The 22,504-nt window shown below is 35.3% G+C and overlaps 1 protein-coding gene across 2 annotated transcripts in view; it reads left to right on the forward strand.

Annotated features, from left to right (window-relative positions):
- The first annotated feature begins 3,248 nt into the window (after positions 1 to 3,248).
- The window catches only part of LOC123550654 (copine-3-like), a 32,188-nt gene continuing 12,932 nt past the window's right edge, over positions 3,249 to 22,504 (forward strand). Inside the window, exons 1-8 of one of the 2 annotated variants that reach the window (XM_053545210.1) lie at positions 3,249 to 3,295; positions 8,331 to 8,485; positions 10,647 to 10,826; positions 12,775 to 12,849; positions 13,156 to 13,230; positions 13,621 to 13,704; positions 14,741 to 14,830; positions 19,122 to 19,217. In XM_053545210.1, coding sequence (XP_053401185.1) covers positions 8,342 to 8,485; positions 10,647 to 10,826; positions 12,775 to 12,849; positions 13,156 to 13,230; positions 13,621 to 13,704; positions 14,741 to 14,830; positions 19,122 to 19,217 — 744 coding nt within the window. In that variant the 5' untranslated portion in view covers positions 3,249 to 3,295; positions 8,331 to 8,341. Of the gene's footprint in view, positions 3,296 to 3,894; positions 3,920 to 8,330; positions 8,486 to 10,646; positions 10,827 to 12,774; positions 12,850 to 13,155; positions 13,231 to 13,620; positions 13,705 to 14,740; positions 14,831 to 19,121; positions 19,218 to 22,504 lie in introns of those variants that run through there. The other variant, XM_053545209.1, reaches the window with a different exon arrangement.

Raw genomic sequence — 22,504 nt, forward strand, 5'->3', positions numbered from 1 at the left:
TAGATCTACTTAAGGTTCTGGTACAGTTTAAATAAACTTATTGTTTAATTTAAATGTAAAACTATACTTTTAATACTGATTTTACATAAGTATATTTTTTTAAACCTTAGAACTAGTTTAAAACTGAAAGAAATTTAAATAATATTACCTCCCTTTGTATATAACTTTTCATTCCGGTGGCGAACCTGTGACAGATCTTGCTTAGCACAAGTGCATTACTTAGCCCATGGAATGCGTTTTGTGTTAAATAAGAAATTTTAAGATCCCTTAAACTGAAATTCAACATGTTACATTCTTCATTTCTTTTCACATTTTTTTTCGAAAAAAAAAAGAAACATTAAAAACAGGAATCTTTTTTAAGAAATAAATTGTGTTGCTAGTGTTATAGAATAGCCACTAGACTGATAATAACTATATTTCTATATTTTTCCCTTTTTTGACAAATTCAGTTTCATAGAGACAAAAGCCAGTCTATTTTAGAGATTTTCACACAGGACTGATGTTGAAATATGATATTGGACATAGGACATAGGATATAGACTGGCTCAGTTCAATACATTCAATCATAAAAATGTAAAAAGATATATCATAGTCTAGGAGCTAGTCTACTAGTGTTACTGCTCGAAAATGTATACATCGTCATCAAGATAATATAGAATGAGATATAATTAAATAATTAAGAGAATACAACAAATGTAGGCCTACACACCAGTTAAGAATGCTTAACTAATAATACAATACAGGGCAATAATGAAAGGCTCATAATGCTTTTGTTTAAAATGTGGCGCCACATATTCCGTTATGAATATAAAATACATTAACTTTTTGTTAAATCCTTTTTCAGGATTTACTGTTTTCGTTAACATTTGTTAAAGGTTTGAATATTACTGGATATACTAGAATGTTTTATTGAATCTATTGTTTTATTACCTACCTTTACTACTCTATCTATAACATATTTAAAAGTAGTGCTCTTTTCTAGCCATGTAAGTACGCATAAAATCTATTTGGAAAGCTGTTTCATTTGTTTTTAAGAAAAAAAGTATTTTGGACCTTTAATACTGATGAGGAACAAACTGTACAAAGTATTCCCCGAATAGGACATATAACCTTATTTGAAAAAAAAAACAATAAAAAGAACAAGGAACCAGCATCATATAAAATCTTAACTGTTACCGGGTCGCATTGTATAAACAGCAGTCGTTCATGACGAAAAATTGTTGTAAAGGATCGGACAGAAAAGAATAAAATGAAAATTAATATACAGTACTTTATTACAGTTTTAAAGCGATTCCTGCTGTACCGTAACTGATCCAATGAAAGATGAAAATGTGATATTGGTACAGACTGATTTACACAAATCGCTGATCTAAAATAATAATCGTGTTAATCACGTTAAAACGAAGTAATAAGTACCTTTATCATATATTTCCTCCCTTCACTCTTGCACATATAAAGTGACCATCATATAAAATCAATATGTTTCCAGTTTCTAAATATTCCTTTATCTTGGATACTTAACACCATTTTCAAATCTACTGATCCATTTCATTATCTCCGGGTCACGGTCCTTGTCCAGGACGCTGATTTATCGTATAGCTTGGTCCTCAACCGTCTACTTAAATTATCTCTATGGCTGGTTAAATGAATGGTGTGGAATTTATCGTATAATAAGATTTAGTGGCTGAAGCTTGACTTTCAAAAAAAATTAAAATTAGAAATCAGAAACTTTACCTTTAAATAGTTTATCACATTCGATTTATGTTTTGGCCAAGTCCCTTAAATACGTGTTTAGATATATTCTGATATTTTATTCAAAAAACGTATCCATGTGCCTCTCACCCAAACATATTCAATGTTTTTCTTGCTAGACACCTTAAATAGAAACCTTAAGAAAGTTGGGTGCTCCTAGCATTATTTGAGCCGCGCCATGAGAAAAACCAACATAGTGGTTTTGCGGCCAACATGGATCCAGGCCAATCTGTGCTGGTCCCTGCTGTTCGCTTTCAAAGCGTATTGCAATTAGGGAAACCGTTTGCAAACAGCATGGGTCCTGGCCAGACTCTGCGGCTGCGCAGGCTTGTCTGGATCCATGCTGGTCGCAAAGCCACTATGATGGTTTTCCCATGGCGCGGCTCACTTACTTGTTCTGAAATCTAGTCGTCATTGTCCCGCGATAAATAGCTGATCATCTTACAAAGTACTTAAGACGCCACTAAAAATCCAGACTGATTGTGCTCTTTGTTCGCTTTTCATAGAAAAATTAGCAAATTAAATGAAAAGCATTTGCTGCAATTTCGGTTAAATAAGCACCTGTCAATTCTAAATTGCATTTAAATGTCGGGTAATCAATAAATGACATCTAAATTTTGTCACATCATTGTTACATTTTTTGCAGTGACTAAATCATTTCCCACACGTATATTGTCATCTTGTTGTTTACTTTAATGAACGTCTTATCATTTTAGTAAAATCGTAGTCAAATGTTTTTCACCCCATTCTGTCACCCTAAATTATAGATCCTATTGTAAAACATATTTTTTGTTTTATCTAAAGGTGGCTGTAAGGACTGGCGTATTAAAATTAAGTCTCCGACGATACTGCTTGATAGACTTACTATTTGAGCGAAGGAAGTGAGCGAATGCACATAAATTACTCTATCTTATTTATGAAAATAGGTCATAAGTGCATGTTCAGTGAGCAAACTGATATCGCCGAACCAATCCTAGTCAATGCCCTTTGCTTGGGTGCTGATAGTCAGTTAAAGACTTAATAGTGTCAACCGCAGCTTGTCGGATTCAGTTGGTATAGGTTTGTCCGATGTCCATAAAAAGTAACATTTCGTTCATTCATCAGCATTCTCTGCTTGTATGGGAATAAGTGATTATAAATATCTTTAAATAAGATATATATATATTTTACAGTTTTTTTATGACATTAAAAAAAAATCTTAAAAAAACATGTGCGTACCTTGTTGTTTTTTTTTTCAGACATAAAAATTGATAGGCTGCTATTAAAGTAAAATGACAATGTCAGGAGTACAAGAAGTGTTATTCACTCATTCGTAAATAAACACGCAATTTGAAAAAAAAAACAAATCAAGTATTTATTATTTAAGAATCCTCAATACACCCAGCTAAGAGACAATTACTGGTTGTATGTCAATTCGCAGAGAGCTAGGATATCGCACTCGGCTTGCTGTCAGATAGCCTAAACTTATAGAGTATGACATCTAAAATACAATTGTCACAAATAGTGATTTACATGCGCACCAAAACCAACTAGGAAGAGAAACGTAAATTTACAGTTTTGTTTACATTGCTCAAACAATCATTGTTAATTTGTTAAAATGAAATATCAATTTTAACTTATTGCGGCATTGTTATGACTGTATTGCAATTTATATTTGCGGGCGGTGATAGGATAATGTGTTAATGACATAGTACATTGTATTTCGGACGGTACCAAGTTTTGTCTACTTAAGGCAATGGTGCCCCAGGGCTAGCGCTGGAATGGGCATTTTGAGCAAAATGCTTAAAATGCTAATTTTGGCTCAAGAAAATTCAGAAATGGCTCAAACTCTAAAAAAACCCTACTTTAAGAATTTAAACCAGTCAATTTTTATATTATGTTATTTTGGACAAAAGAGTGCCAAGACAGACTGTGTCAAAACATGCAATATACAAGAGGCACCATCCATGGTCCATTAACACCATCAAGTGACAATAAACCTATGCCATTGGGGTTATTAAAAGCATCTCTCACAGTTTGTTTAGCTAAATTGGTACTGATTAATGAATATACATGGATCAAAGGTGTTGTTTGTGGCACATGCCATGACTAAAGTTCCTTGATTGAATAAAATATTGAGCCATCTTTTATAAACTCATCAAAAGACAAGATTAAAGAATGTTGAAAGGTATGTGTGTTTGAACTTTATTGTTCAAAAAAGTTTAATTAAATAAAATTATTTCAAATGAGTAATTCATTATTGATGCCAATAAGTATATATTATAAAATGTTTTTAAATTAGTTTCTTGCTTGCCATTGTGGCTGAAAAATGTAGTTCTGAATCAGGTAGTTTACCTCCTGCATGAAAAGCAAAATCTGTGAAAAGTGAAACTAAACCCTAAATCCAGCTATAAAATGAAAAAATAGACTTTCCTTGGTTGCTTGTGGATTACTTGTAAGTTTGTGTGATTTATTTCAAAACTAATAAATAAAAACATTGCTTAAGAGTTGTCCCAGTAGTTACATGTATATAATATATTGTTAATTCATTGAGAAATGATATAAATTATGGTTAAAAATAAATTTATCCTTGATGCCCTGTGAAGCCCTGTCATGGACACACGAATGGATGTGCAAGCCTATATTGCTAATTTATTGAGAAATGATATAAATTATGGTTAAAAATAAATTTATCCTTGATGTACTGTTTTGCTTATTATTACACAAGGCCAGACCATTCAGTTATGAAGCCTTTAGTGTGATTTAACATTTATGGATAAATGTGTTTTCTGCTACAATCTAAGCGTTTGAAATACCTTAAAGCCTGAAAGCTTCAGGGGGCAAAGCCCCCTGTGAACCCCACCAAATCCCTGTCACGGACATGCGAATGGGCGTGCGATCCGCGGCGTAAAAATTTGGCTCAAACCTTTTTCAACCCAGCACTGCCCTCAGATAAAGGGCCTTGATTTTCTATCGGTAAACTTGCAACTTGACTTAATGAGGGATCCAGAAATCAGATCTCAAGACTATTCATAAATATGCTTCTGGTAATCAACATGAATTCCGAAAATGATATTTTGATTATCCCCGGGATATTAGACGAGCTATTAATTCATAATTTTAACATGTCCAAAACATTGCGGAATGATACTAATTCCACTTGGGTACTGATTACATTTTACTCGGACTTTATCATAGACTCCCTGTATAAAATCTCAAACTTTTAACTAAAATAAAGGTATTAAATCGATATATCATATAATATTTCAATGAAGGAAGTGTCTAGGGGTACAGATCCGTACCTCTAGATTCTGATTCTAGAGATACGGATCCGTACCTCTAGGCAAGCCTGTTAAGGATTTTCTAGGGGTACGGACGTCCTTTTTCTAGAGATTTAGTATTATTTACGTCTTAAATTTTGTTGAAAATGAAAAACGAATAAGAGTTAATTAAGACTTAACCAGTTTTCACTTAAAACTTGGATCTAAATGGTTTACAGATACCAGCGTTCACCCGATTGTTTACCTTCTTTTTCTAAACCTAAATAACCAAAGAACTCCAAATGAATACACTGGTCCATGCCGATTAGTTTATTGTAAAAATTAAACTGTTGATAACAGATTAATGATCTAACCCTTGACCATGTTGAATGCATTATATTTATAATTCAGCAGAAAAAAATAGGCATAATAACCTATTTACCTATTTACTTTGTTATTTAGATCTAACAAGATATAATGATAATCGGCACGGAACTAATTGTTCAGTAACCAATTAACCGACATTTAAAGTAAAAGAACCTGTTTGTGAAAACGTCCCTTGTATCTCGTAATGGCTACTAAAATGTGTGAAAAACATAAATACCCTATTAAGGGTTAATTATCGTTAAAATAGTATTTTTTCACAACATATTTAACATTATTTTGTTTAATCTTTATATCTTTTTTTTCTGTCAGTTCGAATCCTCGTGATTTATATTTGGTGTTCCTCCGTTATTTACGTTTCGAAAGAAAATCTAACAAATCGGATGAAATTGTTATCTGTAAACCATTTAGATCAAAGTTTAAGGTGAATACTGATGAAGTTTTATTTGTTGGGGTTTTTTTTGTTTGTTTTTTTCATTTTCAACAAAATTTGAAATGTAAATGACCCTTAAAAAGGCTTAATGAAGTTAATCTCTAGAAAAATGGAGGTCCGTATCCCTAGAAAACCCCTAACAGTCTTGTCTAGAGGCTTGTCAGATTCTAGAGGTATGGATCCGTACCCCTAGACACTTCCTTCAATGAAACTTCAAAGTTTTGTTGTTTGTAGCATCATCTGAGGCATGTGCAGTGAAAAATCTTAATTTGATTTCTAAAATAGTATGATATTTATTTCTAAAGTCACTATATGTTCATTGTAAATGTACTTCGTTATACCCAAGTGGAAACTGGCAGGTACTCGAAAATGCAGCTCTATGATTGGTCAGTTAGAACCCTTAATGTACTGTGATGTCATGATAAAGTTATGAATTGAAGAATAGTCAGAGCTGTTCTACTCACTCTGCCGATGATGTCACATCTTGGTTATAATTTTGCATGCAGGTACATATAGCTATCATTTAAAGGCATATAGCTTTGAAAATTACTTTTTTTTTCTAAGTCATCAGTGATTCAGTTACTAACCTCACTGGATCATGAACCATAGCTCTGACATGTATTTTAGCCAAATTATGCCCTTTCTGGACTTAAAAAATTCTGTTAAAAGTTTTGCATGCAAGTACTATCTCCAAACCTAATGCAGGTATTGAATTGAAACTTCACATGTAACTTAGGGGTTATAAAATTAGGTGATAGCGTCAAGTCCCTTAACTCTGACATGTGTTTTGGCCATTTTTAGCTCACCTGTTACAAAGTGACAAGGTGAGCTTTTGTGATCGCGCTGCGTCCGTCGTCCGTGCGTGCGTGCGTCAGTCCGTAAACTTTTGCTTGTGACCACTCTAGAGGTCACATTTTTAATGGGATCTTAATGAAAGTTGGTCAGAATGTTCACCTTGATGATATCTAGGTCAAGTTTGAAACTGGGTCACGTGCCATCAAAAACTAGGTCAGTAGGTCTAAAAATAGAAAAACCTTGTGACCTCTCTAGAGGCCATATTTTTCAAAAGATCTTCATGAAAGTTGGTCTGAATGTTCACCTTGATGATATCTAGGTCAAGTTCGAAACTGGGTCACATGCCATCAAAAACTAGGTCAGTAAGTCAAATAATAGAAAAACCTTGTGACCTCTGTAGAGGCCATATTTTTCATGGGATCTGCATGAAAATTGGTCAGAATGTTCATCTTGATAATATCTAGGTCAAGTTCGAAACTGGGTCACATGTGGTCAAAAACTAGGTCAGTAGGTCAAATAATAGAAAAACCTTGTGACCACTCTAGAGGCCATAAATTGCATAGTTTTCATGGGATTTGTATGAAAGTTGGTCTGAATGTTCATCTTGATGATATCTAGGTCAAGTTTGAAACCGGGTCAACTACGGTCAAAAACTAGGTCACTAGGTCTCAACATAGAAAGACCTTTTGACCTCTCTAGAGGCCATATTTTTCAATGGATCTTCATGAAAATTGGTCATAATTTTTATCTTGATGATTTCTAGGTCAAATTCAGAAGTAGGTCACATGAGCTCAAAAACTAGGTCACTATGTCAAATAATAGAAAAAAACGACGTCATACTCAGTTCATGTGGGGGCAGGTGAGCGATTCAGGACCATCATGGTCCTCTTGTTTTTTTAACTATTCCCCCTTTTGGACTTAGAAAATCCTGGTTAAAGTTTTGCATGCAAGTTACTATCTCATAAAGTAATGTAAATATTGAATTGAAGCATCATGCATTTCTCAGAGTTTATAAAACTTGGTCATAGTATCAAGTCCCATAACTCCAGGCCTATTTTTCATCATTTTGGGAATGCTGTCAACACCAGTGGAATTGGAAAAATGCTCTTGGATATTGTCTTAATTGGGAAAATTTGCAAATTACCCAAATCTATGTAAAGATATTTTTGTTTGAAATATTAATGGATTGCATTTCAGTATTTTTTCAACATCATTATTGTTGTTGTTTTAATAACAAAAATATACATCAAAACTATTTCAAAAAAGCAAAACCTTAAAAGGTAACACTCATTTTGGGAATTTTGAATTAAGAATTGGGAAAAAAAACACACATTTTTGCTTTGGGATTACCTCCTTTTTATGGGAGGTGGATTTATAGGGGGAAAAGCCCTGAACTCTGACATGTATTTTGCAAAATTATGTCCATTTTGAACTTAAACTTCTTGTTAAAGTTTTGCATGGCAAGCTTTTTTTTAAAGCTGTAGAGTTTTAAACTTGCATATCGATTCTCTGTTGTCATTAAATCTGTCTACCAGGTTCTGTGTTGATTGGGCCAATTATTGGCAATTTTGATCAGTTTGTGACTATTAAATATACATGTATATACAAATATCTTCGTTTTGACTTTAAAGCTATACCTTATTCAGCAACTGTAGCAATGATAGACAATACCCTATAACAGGCAGTTTAGCCCTGTCTCTATTAGTTTATTGTATTTTTTTGTACAGATTCACAAACCATGGCAGTTCCAGGAATGGCCAGTCGTCCCATGTCAAAACTTGAGCTGAGAATTTCATGTCGGAAATTGATGAATAAAGATATAACATCAAAGTCAGATCCTTGTGCAGTGCTGTTTGTTAATCAGGGTGGACAGTGGATTGAGGTAAGACAGACTCTTGTGCTGTGCTGTTAATTGATAATGACAAACAGTGGATTGAGGTAAGACAGACTCTTGTGCTGTGCTGTTAATTGATAATGACAAACAGTGGATTGAGGTAAGACAGACTCTTGTGCTGTGATGTTAATTGATAATGACAAACAGTGGATTGAGGTAAGGCAGGCTCTTGTGCTGTGCTGTTAATTGATAATGACAAACAGTGGATTGAGGTAAGACAGACTCTTGTGCTGTGCTGTTAATTAATAATGACAAACAGTGGATTGAGGTAAGACAGACTTGTGTTGTGCTGTTAATTGATAATGACAAACAGTGGATTGAGGTAAGACAGACTTGTGCTGTGCTGTTAATTGATAATGACAAACAGTGGATTGAGGTAAGGCAGACTTGTGCTGTGCTGTTAATTGATAATGACAAACAGTGGATTGAGGTAAGACAGACTCTTGTGCTGTGATGTTAATTGATAATGACAAACAGTGGATTGAGGTAAGGCAGGCTCTTGTGCTGTGCTGTTAATTGATAATGACAAACAGTGGATTGAGGTAAGGCAGACTCTTGTGCTGTGCTGTTAATTGATAATGACAAACAGTGGATTGAGGTAAGGCAGGCTCTTGTGCTGTGATGTTTTTTAATGTTTAATCTGGATTCACAGTGTACTAAGGTTTATCAGACTCTTATCCAAGCTCATTCAGTCTTTCTTAGTATTTAATAGGTAGACAGTGCCTGTGAATTGACGTTAGTCAAACTTTTAGTGCCACCCTTTTTGTTAACTAAGGTGCACAGTGAATTGATGTATGTCAGTTCCTTGTGCAATGTTGTTCGTTAATAATTAACCAGGGTTTCCAGTAGGTATAGGACTAAGGTATATCAGACCATTGTGCAGTACTGAACAAGTAAACTTGTTCATGCTGTCCATGTTACTCAGTTGGACAGTAGATTGAGGTAAGTTTAACTCTTGTGCATTGCTTTGTGTAAATACTAGGTAATCAGTTGATTTAGATGACTGTTATAAATTTCTGTATGATATAAAGCATTTACATGACAGATTATTATTGGGAATGTAAAATTATATTCTGATTTTTCCTGTCAAGGCTTGATATGACAGTGGAACTATTGTAAAATTAATACCTGTTGTTTTTCACCCAGAATTGCTGCTTGAATTTCAAAACAGCTGTATTGTTATTTTTTGTTGATAAAATATTTATCTAAATGATAGGCTGCAATAGGGAAAAAAATTACAATAAACATGTTAGTAATTCCACTTTCCTTAGAGATATTCATTGCTTGTCTTTTTTAAAAATATTTTATCATCAGATGAATGTAGAAAATTCTCCCAAAATGTACTTTTTAACTTGGCCAGATGTTTAAAACTAGCGTAGCTGCTGCATTCACAATTAAATGTCACATAGTATTCAAAAGCAAGTTTTTAAAAACTGCTCTTTTTAGCTCAACTATACGAAGTATGGAGAGCTGTCCTACTCGACACGTCATCGTTTTTTCGCACTTTGGTTCATGTTTGGATGAATTTTCTCTTTATCTTTGTTATTACTTAATGGATTTGTTTCAAGCTTAAAATAGTTATTCCTCATCATCATCCACATCATTTGACTCAAAGGCCATAACACACCAATATTTTGTTAATCATCTCCCCTGTTTACTTGAAATTTCAGGTTAAAGTTTTGGTGCACTTTCATTATCTAAGTTATTGCTCAATGGACTTGATTCAAACTTATATTAGTTGTTCCACATCATCACCCACACCATATGATACAAGGCCCATAATGCTTGCACCAATAATAATATGTTACGAGTCCCCTTTTTACTTAGAATTTCAGGTTCAAGTTGTGATGAACTTTTGCTCTTTCTCAGTTGTTACTAACTAGATCTGATTCAAACTTAAAATAGTTATTCCACATTATAAGTCACATGATATGACACATGGTGCATTACTCTTGAATTATGTCCCTTTTATACTTTATTGTTTTGATACACATCATATATCTATCACTGTTATTACTTAATACTTTTGACACAGACTCAAGCTGTTGTCCAATTTCCATTTATTGTCTGCTGAAAATTCAAAATTTACAAATTCATGTTACTCTTATATTTATATGGAGGATATTACAATAGTGTCCTTCCTTTTCAGCATGGGAGAACAGAGAATGTGAAGAACAGTCTAGACCCTGACTTTACAAAGGCATTTGCAATAGACTACCTGTTTGAAGAGGTTCAGAAGGTCAAGGTTGCAGTATATGACCTTGACAATTCTACACCAAAACTTGGAGATGATGACTTCTTGGGGCAAATTGAATGTACCCTTGGACAGGTAAGTTAGAAAAAAGGGAAATAGAAGCTAGGACAAAACTGAATATTTGTGATGAATGACCTATAGTCTTGGTATTTATATAGCACAACTGTTTACTGGAATCTATTAATATGAAGAGAAATTATGTCTCCCCCCCTCTTGGGGAGACATATTGTTTTTGCCCTGTCCATCCGTCCGTACGTCACACTTCATTTCCGATCAATAACTGGAGAACCATTTGATCTAGAACCTTCAAACTTCATAAGGTTGTAGGGCTGCTGGAATAGATGACCCCTATTGTTTTTGGGGTCACTCTGTCAAAGGTCAAGGTCACAGGGGCCTGAACATTGAAAACCATTTCCGATCAATAACTAGAGAACCTCTTGACCCAGAATGTTGAAACTTCATAGGATGATTGAACATGCAGAGTAGATGACCCCTATCGATTTTGGGGCCACTCTGTTAAAGGTCAAGGTCACAGGTGCCTGAACATTGGAAACCATTTCCGATCAATATCTAGAGAACCTCTTGACCCAGAATGTTGAAACTTTATAGGATGATTGAACATGCAGAGTAGATGACCCCTATCGATTTTGGGGTCACTCTGTCAAAGGTCAAGGTCACAGTGGCCTGAACATTGAAAACCATTTCTGATCAATAACTAGAGAACCTCTTAACCCAGAATGTTGAAACTTTATAGGATGATTGAACATGCAGAGTAGATGACCCCTATCGATTTTGGGGTCACTCTGTCAAAGGTCAAGGTCACAGGGGCCTGAACATTGAAAACCATTTCCGATCAATAACTAGAGAACCTCTTGACCCAGAATGTTGAAACTTTATAGGATGATTGAACATGCAGAGTAGATGGCCCCTATCGATTTTGGGGTCACTCTGTTAAAGGTCAAGGTCACAGGGGCCTGAACATTGAAAACCATTTCCGATCAATAACTAGAGAACCTCTTGACCCAGAATGTTGAAACTTTATAGGATGATTGAACATGCAGAGTAGATGGCCCCTATCGATTTTGGGGTCACTCTGTTAAAGGTCAAGGTCACAGGAGCCTGAACAGTGACTTTAGAACCACTAGGCCAAGAGTGTTGAAACTTAGTGGGATGACTGGACATGCCAAGTAGATGATCCCTATTGCAGCCAACCATCAGTGTCTCTTTGACTTTCGCTCCTGACCCCTATTGACTTCTTGCCTATACGACTTTGCATTGGGGGAGACATGCGCTTTTTTACAAAAGCATCTTCTAGTTTATCATCTTTTTCATCATTCATGAGCTGTTGTATTTCTTGAAGTTAAAACAGTGACATTAGTTACTGACATATCTGCAGTAGTTCTGTATTAACACTAACAGTAATGAAATAAACGTTTCGGCCTTAAAGCCTTTGTCAAAATGACAAATCACAAGAAATTCTCTACATCATGGCATATCTCAATACAGAATCAAAATGAAATGGTATTTCATTTTTTGCTTTATTGGGAGACGCCATGATGTAAAGAATTTCTCATGATTTGTCATTTTGATAAAGGCCTTAAGGCCGAAACGTTAATAAAACAGAGTGAAAACTATAGAGTCTTCGAGCATTCAATACCCCTTTGGGTAAAAACAGCGTTATAGTAATGAAATACTTTTAACCTGTTCTCACTTGATGCTGAAACACTCTGACTACTTAAAACAGGTGGTTGCTTAAGCAGTTTAACCATAGTAAAATCAGCATATATCATTGCCTGGCACTAAAATCAAATGACTTTGTTAGAGCCTGAGTTCAGGTCTCATATTTTCCAGGACTGGTCCTGATTTCTGGTTTTCGGCTGCAAGAATTTCCCTATATAACTCTATTGAGAAAGAACATTTCAGGCTTTGGAATGTAGATTTTCAGGCTTTTGGCTTTTGACTGAATCTTGGGCCTGGCAGCCTGAGTTGTCATGTATTATTAATATGTATTGTTATGTTTCAGATTGTTGCTGGTAGACCGTTTCATAAACCTCTCCTGTCAAAGAGTGGGAAGCCTGCAGGAGAAGGCTCTATAATTGTAAGTTAGGAATTTTGCATGATGGGTACCTAAATGCATGTTCTTGCTTAATGGTTTGGTTCTATCTTGATATAAAGGGAAGTTTTAGTTGTAATTATGTAGGAGGAAGGTATAAAGTTCTTCAACTGTATTTGTGTATGGTAGTCATAACTTACGATGTGTTTTCATTAACTTGTAACTGTTGACAACCTGATTTTGAATTTGAAGTTTTTGTGAAGTTTTCATTGAATTGTAATGCAAATGCTTTCATTTAACTTCTTTTAATGGATTAAACAAACATACAGTATTGTTTGAATACTGTTACAGATTCGTTCCGAGGAGGTAAAGGAAGGTGGAGAGATTGCAATGTGTACATTCAGAGCTAAAAAACTGGAAAACAAGGTAGGTTTAAATACAGCTAATATTGTTAAAGTGATTCAAGTTCTCTTAGAAAAAGCAAATGGCCTCTTACATTTTGTATTGTTTTGTAAAACTGGTCTTAAGTGTAAAATTACTGTTAATTGAATGTTTTTAAAGTATCTAGTACTGTAACAATGAAGAGGTAATGTATCTGGGATGTTTGAAAGAATGAAGAAAAACAATGTATACTGTACTACATTCATGCTTGATTCTTGCAAGTATTTCATGTGAAAACTAAAACTGAAATTGACTTCTGAAAAATATTTTCATGTTCAAATTTTTTTTTTTTTTTATATATGTTCAGTGCTTGACATGTAAGCACTCGTGTGTATCTATTTCTCTTGATCTAGATTCTATGCTGTTCATTTGTAGGACTTTCTTGGGAAGTCAGATCCATATTTACAGATATCAAAAGGGAATCCAGATGGCAGTTGGCAAGTAGTGCATAGGACCGAGGTGAGACAATATAAGTAATTCATTGCCAGTGTATCTCTGACTGAATGCAGTATTATGTCTCCCACATAGACATATTGTTTTTGCCTTCGCCGTCTGTCCGTCCGTCCGCATTAAACTTGTCCGGCTTTCACAGATCAAACTGCTGGCTGGATTTCGATGAAATTTCACAGGAGTGATCAGTAACAAGCCTAGTTTTGCATATCCCCAACACGCACCACTTTGCTGCACAAAATGGCCCTCAGAGCTAAAAGTAGAAAAATCTTGAGGTCAAACTGCTGGCTAGATTTGGACGAAACTTCACTGGAGTGATCAGTACCAACCCCAGTTATGCATTTCACTGGCATGTTCCACTTTGCTGCATAAAATGGCCATCAGAGCTAAAAATAGAATACATAGGAGGGAAAACAGATGTTTTTATGACAAAAATACCTTCTAGTTTTAATTGAATTACCTGTTAGTGTTGAAACTGCATGATTTCTAACTGTTGGAAATAACCACAAACTAGAGTATTGCTTCACATTTATGTATTCTGGTATTGCCTCTGTATTCCAAATTTGTCTTTTAAAGATGTGCAGCACTGGTTTCAGTTACTTTCATGTATACTTAGCTAAATAGGGAGAGTGCAGATCGCGGGGTTGCGAATATGATCTCCAGGTGGGTGGTATGTTCTCTGTGATGATTTCCACCTTTTATTTATGTGGGGAAGTTGGCAGTTACTTGCAGAGAACAGGTTTGTTCTGGTACAGAATCCACTGGTTAGGTTAACTGCCTGCCGTTACATAACTGAAATACTGTTGGAAAAAACAAACAAAAATACCAGAATTATATAGCACCCTTTTCGTGATAAACATGTTCAAAGGTGTATAACATAGTGCAAAGGCAAAGATATTGTGTTTAAAGTAAACACAAAATTCAATCTCTTTGCATATACTCATACCAACATGAAAACTACTAAACCACAATCCAGTTTTGAAAAGATGAAGGAGACGATGGGAAATAGTTACATTTAACAGTATGTTTGATTTGCATATTTTAGGTGGTGAAAAACAACCTGAACCCTCAATGGAGACAGTTCTCACTACCTGTAAATACACTGTGCGGTGGAGATAAGTCAAAACTAATCATGGTAACAAACTCTTTAATGTTAAAATTTATGTTGTTTCTTTTTTTACCAGCACAATGTTTTTTTGATTTTCTTAAATATTATTCGTGTCTAGTCCCTGCTCAGTAGGCCTACAAAGTGTTTCTGATATCTTGCAGCATATAATGACTTGGATTAGGCAGTTATTAAGGATGACCCTACAGTGACTGATCATATTCATTATACAGTGTTAAACTCCAAAAAGATCTTTGGTAAAAGGTTATCATACAAGCAGTATAGTAATTCTCTGTATTTAGTCTAGGAAAGTGAGAACAGTTCAGTGTCTGCTTTTACTATCCAAATTGCAGATATACTGCATTTCAAATTTATTAATAATTTTGCCCCTACTTCCATTAAATGTTGTATTATGAAATGATTATTTCATAGGTACAGATTGTAACTGATTTATGGTAATATGTAAAAGGACAGAAAATATGTAAATAATGTTGAAATCTCCAAATTTGTTTATTACGATGAATGGAGAGTATCGTTTTTAGCTCGACTATTCGAAGAATAAGTAGAGCTATCCTACTCACCACGGCGTCGGCGTCGGCGTCACACCCTGGTTAAGTTTTTCGTACCAGTCCACATTTTGACAAAGTCTTTTGAGATAAAGCTTTGAAACTTTCAACACTTGTTTACCATCACCATGTCCAGTTATAGGCAAGAGTACATAACTCTGTCAAGCATTTTGACTGAATTATGGCCCCTTTTGACTTAGAAATCTTGGTTAAGTTTTTCGTACCAGTTCATATTTTGACAAAGTCTTTTGAGATAAAGCTTTGAAACTTTCAACACTTGTTTACCATCACCATGTCCAGTTGTAGGCAAGAGTACATACTCCATCAAGCATTTTGGTTGAATTATTGCCCCTTTTTATCCCCCGACGAAAGTCGGAGGGATATAGTTTTGGCATTGTCCGTCCGTCCGTCCTTCCGTCCGTCTTTCCGTCCGTCCTTCCGTCTTTCCGTCCGTCCGTCCGTCCGTCCGTCCGGAGCCATATCTAGGAAATGGTTGGGAATATTTATTTAAAACTTCATATACATGTTCACCACTATGAGTTCTTGCGGCCCGTCAAGTTTCAGTCAGATTGCCCAAGTAACACCAGAGTTATGGCCCTTAGAAGTTTTTAGTATTAACTATATAGGGTACTATAAATATGGCAATTTCTGCATCATAACTTTTGATATATTTGACTTAGAACTATGAAACTTAAACAGAATTTAGATCACCATAATGTGGTTGTGTACACACAATTTCATTCGGATTTATTTTGTAAATTAAGAGTTATTGCCCTTTAATTGTATAAAAATCCACATATTTGTACATAACAAACTTACCATTTGGTAGAATTTCATTAAATTTCTTTCATTCTTTTCCATGAACATTTATTGTAAACATGTGAAGTTGTGTACCCACACCTGGTCACCCCCTTACCTTGATCACACCCCCCCCCCCACACCCCCCCCCCCCAAAAAAAAAAAAAAAAAAAAAAAATCCTTATTTTAGATTTTTTTCAAACAAACTTCATATACATGTTCACCACTATGAGGTTATGGGGCCCATCAAGTTTCAGACAGATTGCCCAAGTAACACCAGAGTTATGGCCCTTAGAAATTTCTAGTGTTAACTATATAGGGTACTATAGATCTATAGATATGGCAATTTCTGCATCATAACTTTTGATATATTTTACCTAGAACTATGAAACTTTAACAGAATTTAGAGCACTATAATGTGGTTGTGCACAGACAGTTTGGTACGGATTTCTTTTGTAACTTCAGAGTTATTGCCCTTTAATTGTCTAAAAATCCACATAATTTATTTGTACATAACAAACTTACCATTTGGCAGAATTTCATTAAATTTCTTTCATTCTTTTATATGAACATTTATTATAAACATGTGAAGTTGTGCACCCACACCTGGTCACCCACTTGCCTTGGTCACACCCCCTCCCCCTCCCAACCCCCCCCCCCCCCCCCCCCCAAAAAAAAAATAAATAAAAAAATTTCATTTCTTATTTTAGAAATTTTTCAAACCTTCCAAGTTGTACCATTCCCCCACCTCACTTCTCCACCCAGTCATGCCCACCACTGATCATGCATCCTCTCCCCCCCCCCACCAACTTCACCCTTTTACCCTTTTTTTTTTCATGTTTAATTTTCAATCAATATTTATAATCAGCATGTGAAATTTTGTTTCCTCTCCCGTTTCCCTGCACCCCCACCCCCTAAAAAAATAAATATATACATATATGTATATATACATATATATATTTCCATTCCTTTTTTTTTTTTTTAAATGTTCAAACCTTCAACATGTTAAGTTGTGACTGCACAAACCTTGCCCTCAGCCATGTTCAAGATATCTTACCTGTGTTCTCTTAAGGAAACTGTCCTTTTAAGTTCAAATGTACATGTTAAACAGCAACACCTGGTGCCAAACCACTCGAAGACAATATTTCGTTCCAGTTAAACTTCAAGCTCATATTTCAATTAACTGCATTTAATTTTAAAAGCTAAGCTTATTACAGTAAGCATATCCCATTCAAAATAAATTCTTTAGTCAGGATCAAAGTATCATACATTTATTATATACTCTTTAATTAAACATTTGTTTTCTGTTAAATTGATTTTGACTAATGAAATTATTTGCTTCTTATTAACATCCTTTCACTTTTTGCTGGATATATCTTTTTGCCATTCCTCACCACAAACCCTTTCGGCGGGGGATACCAATTCATCGAATTTGCTTGTTGACTTAGAAATCTTGGTTAAGTTTTTTGTACCAGTCCACATTTTGACAAAGTCTTTTGAGATAAAGCTTTGAAACTTTCAACACTTGTTTACCATCACAATGTCCAGTTGTAGGCAAGAGTACATAACTCCATCAAGCATTTTGACTGAATTATGGCCCATTTTGACTTAGAAATCTTGGTTAAGTTTTTCGTACCAGTTTATATTTTGTGTAAAGTGTTTGACATATGGCTTTGAAACTTATATATCTTGTTCAGTATAATAGTCTCTATCAATAGGCAAGAGTACGTAACTCTCTTGTCTTTTTTGGCTGAATTATGGCCCTTTTTGAACTTGGAAATTGGTTCTGTTTTGTGTATGTCCATGTTTTGTCAAGACTATTTGACATATGGCTTTAAAACTTTAAACACTTGTTTATCATTATGATTTCCATCTGTAGGCAAGAGTACATAACTCTGACAACTATTTTGACTGAATTATGGCCCTTTTTGGACTTTGAAATTTGTTCAGTTTTTCTTACAAGTCAGCATTTTGTCAAAACTATTTGAACTGTGGCTTTGAAACTTTTAACACTAGTTTATCAACATGATTTCCATCTGTAGGCAAGAGTACATAACTCTGTCAACTATTTTGACTGAATTATGGCCCTTTTTGGACTTGGAAATTAGTTAAATTTTTCATATAAATCCATGTTTTTCCTAACGTATGACTTAACATATTTGCCATCATGGTCACACTTTGCCATTTAGTGCAAGACTAATCGAAATCCACAAATACAGGAACATTTTTTGCTTAATTCATTTTTTTGTTTAGTCTGAAAATCTATGGAAATATTTTGACCCCATTCTTCAATCAATTCTTCGAATAGTCGAGCGCGCTGTCATCCGACATTCTCATCCATCAGAGGTTCGTCAAAATCCCGAGACGAACCTCTGATTTATTTCCATCGTTTACTTGGTGAGCATGCGCACTCGTAATTACTATCGGGAGTGGTTTCAGCCAATCATTGTTCGCCATTATTTGGAACTCCGAATTGAAACTTCAAAAAATATGTAAACAAGATACTTGCTTACGATGGATAAAGGCTGTATTCCATGATTGTGATAAATAAAGATTTATTCCTGTAATTCGACGTTAAGAGATTTACGTCAAGAAATGATAATATTCGTCGTAAATGGACATCGTATTCCCTCGATAATATTGAAAGGACGCGGTCATGCTTTTCACAGACTATTTTGATTGGTTCGCTACGATTTGTCGCGAAACGACGCTGATTGGCTGAAACGTTTTACCTGTAATGTAACCAAACCATAAATATTGGCGAAATGTGCCAGAGGTTCATCCGGGGAACCACGGTAGACCTCTGGTATGCGAGAATGTCATCCGACAACTCTTGTTCATATAAATTGCATGCTTAATACTATAATGTAGTTAACAATATTGAGTTTAAGAAACGTTTCATCTGTGGTAGTAGTTTCACAGAAATGTCTTGTCTATGTTTTATTACACAATTTTAGTTTGAAGTATTTGATTGGGACAGTGATGGATCACATGACCTGATTGGAGGGTTTACAGTTTCTCTCCAAGACTTACAATCTTCTGTAGGAAAAGAGGTAAGTACAGTCTAGGACACATGATAATAGAGTGGTCCTTTTTTAGCTCGACTATTCGAAGAATAAGTAGAGCTATCCTACTCACCACGGCGTCGGCGTCGGCGTCGGCGTCGGCGTCACACCTTGGTTAAGTTTTTCGTACCAGTCCACATTTTGACAAAGTCTTTTGAGATAAAGCTTTGAAACTTTCAACACTTGTTTACCATCATCATGGCCAGTTATAGGCAAGAGCACATAACTCCATCAAGGATTTTGGCTGAATTATGGCCCCTTTTGACTTAGAAATCATTGTTAAGTTTTTCGTACCAGTTCATATTTTGACAAAGTCTTTTAAGATAAAGCTTTGAAACTTTCAACACTTGTTTATCATCACCATGGCCAGTTATAGGCAAGAGTACATAACTCCATCAGGGATTTTGGCTGAATTATGGCCCCTTTCGACTTAGAAATCTTGGTTAAGTTTTTCGTACCAGTTCATATTTAGACACAGTCTTTTGAGATAAAACTTTGAAACTTTCAACACTTGTTTACCATCACCATGGCCAGTTATAGGCAAGAGTACGTAACTCCATCAGGGATTTTGGCTGAATTATGGCCCCTTTCCACTTAGAAATCTTGGTTAAGTTTTTCATACCAGTTCATATTTAGACACAGTCTTTTGAGATAAAGCTTTGAAACTTTCAACACTTGTTTACCATCACCATGTCCAGTTATAGGCAAGAGCACATAACTCCATCGAGGATTTTGGCTTAATTATGGCCCTTTTTGACTTAGAAATCTGGGTTAATATTTCGTACCAGTTCATATTTTGACAAAGTCTTTTGAGATAAAGCTTTGAAACTTTCAACACCTGTTTACCATCACCATGTCCAGTTATAGGCAAGAGTTCATAACTCCGTCAAAGATTTTGGCTGAATTATGGCCCTTTTTGACTTAGAAATCTTGGTTAAGTTTTTTGTACCAGTTCATATTTTTTGTAAAGTGTTTGACATATGGCTTTTAAACATTTATCACTTGTTTAGTATAATAGTCTCTATCTGTAGGAAAGAGAACATAACTCTGTCATCTATTTTGGCTGAATTATGGCCCTTTTTGGACTTTGAAATTGGTTCTGTTTTCATACAAGTCCATGTTTTGTCAAAACTATTTGACATATGGCTTTTAAACTTTGAACACTTCTTTATCATTATGATTTCCATCTGTAGGCAAGAGTACATAACTATTTTGGCTGAATTATGGCCCTTTTTGGACTTTGAAATTGGCTCATATATTGCCATTTAGTGCAAGACTTATCGAAATCAAAGTAATACAGGAACATTGTTTGTCTAATCTATCTATTTCTTTTGTCTGAATATCCGTGGAAATATTTTGACCCCATTCTTCAATCAATTCTTCGAATAGTCGAGCGTGCTGTCATCAGACAGCTCTTGTTCCATCCTAATGTTTGATGTAGGACAAAGATATTTGATTCTTGCATACTAAGACACCCGTTCTTGAAAAGTCCATTGTACACCAGGGGTGTAGGATAACTCTTAAGCTGAAAATGACATATAATCCAACTACATCTATTTAGTAGGTATGTGCAGTAATTATTATTTTTAGCTCACCTGTCACAAAGTGACAAGGTGAGCTTTTGTGATCGCGCAGCGTCCGTTGTCCGTGCGTGCGTAAACTTTTGCTTGTGACCACTCTAGAGGTCACATTTTTCATGGGATCTTTATGAAAGTTGGTCAGAATGTTCACCTTGATGATATCTAGGTCAAGGTCGAAACTGGGTCATGTGCGGTCAAAAACTAGGTCAGTAGGTCTAAAAATAGAAAAACCTTGTGACCTCTCTAGAGGCCATATTTTTCAATGGATCTTCATGAAAATTAGTCAGAATGTTCATGTTGATGATATCTAGGTCAAGTTCGAAACCGGGTCGACTGCGGTCAAAAACTAGGTCAGTAGGTCAAATAATAGAAAATCCTTGTGACCTCTCTAGAGGTCATATTTTTCATGGGATCTGCATGAAAATTAGTCAGAATGTTCATCTTGATGATATCTAGTTCGAGTTCGAAACTGGGTCACGTCCGGTCCAAAACTAGGTCAGTAGGTCAAATAATAGAAAAACCTTGTGACCTCTGTAGAGGCCGTATTTTTCATGGGATCTGCATGAAAATTGGTCAGAATGTTTATCTTTATGATATCTAGATCAAGTTTGAAACTGGGTCGACTGCGGTCAAAAACTAGGTCAGTAGGTCAAATAATAGAAAATCCTTGTTACCTCTCTAGAAGTCATTTTTTTATGGGATCTGCATGAAAATTAGTCAGAATGTTCATCTTGATGATATCTAGGTCAAGTTCGAAACTGGGTCACATCCGATCCAAAACTAGGTCACTAGGTCAAATAATAGAAAAACCTTGTGACCTCTTTAGAGGCCATATATTTCATGGGATCTGCATGAAAATTGGTCAGAATGTTCACCTTGATGATATATAGGTCAAGTTCAAAACTGGGTCAACTGCATTCCAAAACTAGGTAAGTAGGTCTAAAAATAGAAAATCTGGGTCATGTGCAGTCAAAAACTAGGTCAGTAGGTCAAATAAAAGAAAAACCTTGTGACCTCTCTAGAGGCCATATTTTTCATGGGATCTGCATGAAAATTGGTCAGAATGTTCATCTTGATGATATCTAAATCAAGTTCGAAACTGGGTTACGTGCGATCAAAAACTAGGTCTGTAGGTCAGATAATAGAAAAACCTTGTGACCTCTGTAGAGGCCAGATTTTTCATGGGATCTGCATGAAAGTTGGTCAGAATGTTCATCTTGATAATATCTAGGTCAAGATTGAAACTGGGTCACATGTGGTCAAAAACGAGGTCAGTAGGTCAAATAATAGAAAAAACTTGTGACCTCTAGAGGCCATATTTTTCATGGGATCTTTATGAAAGTTGGTCTGAATGTTCATCTTGATGATATCTAGGTCAAGTTTGAAACTGGGTCAACTGCGGTCAAAAACTAGGTCACTAGGTCTAAACAGAAAAACCTTGTGACCTCTATAGAGGCCATATTTTTCAATGGATCTTCATGAAAATTGGTGAGAATGTTCACCTTGATGATATCTAGGTCAAGTACAAAACTGGGTCACATGCCTTCAAAAACTAGTTCATTATGTCAAATAATACAAAAACCTTGTGACCTCTCTGGAGGCCATATTTTTCAATGGATTTTCATGAAAATTGGTCAGAATTTTTATCTTGATGATATCTAGGTCAAGTTCAGAACTAGGTCACATGAGCTCTAA

This window comes from Mercenaria mercenaria, chromosome 6 (genome assembly GCF_021730395.1).
Source record: "Mercenaria mercenaria strain notata chromosome 6, MADL_Memer_1, whole genome shotgun sequence".
NCBI lineage: Eukaryota > Metazoa > Mollusca > Bivalvia > Venerida > Veneridae > Mercenaria > Mercenaria mercenaria.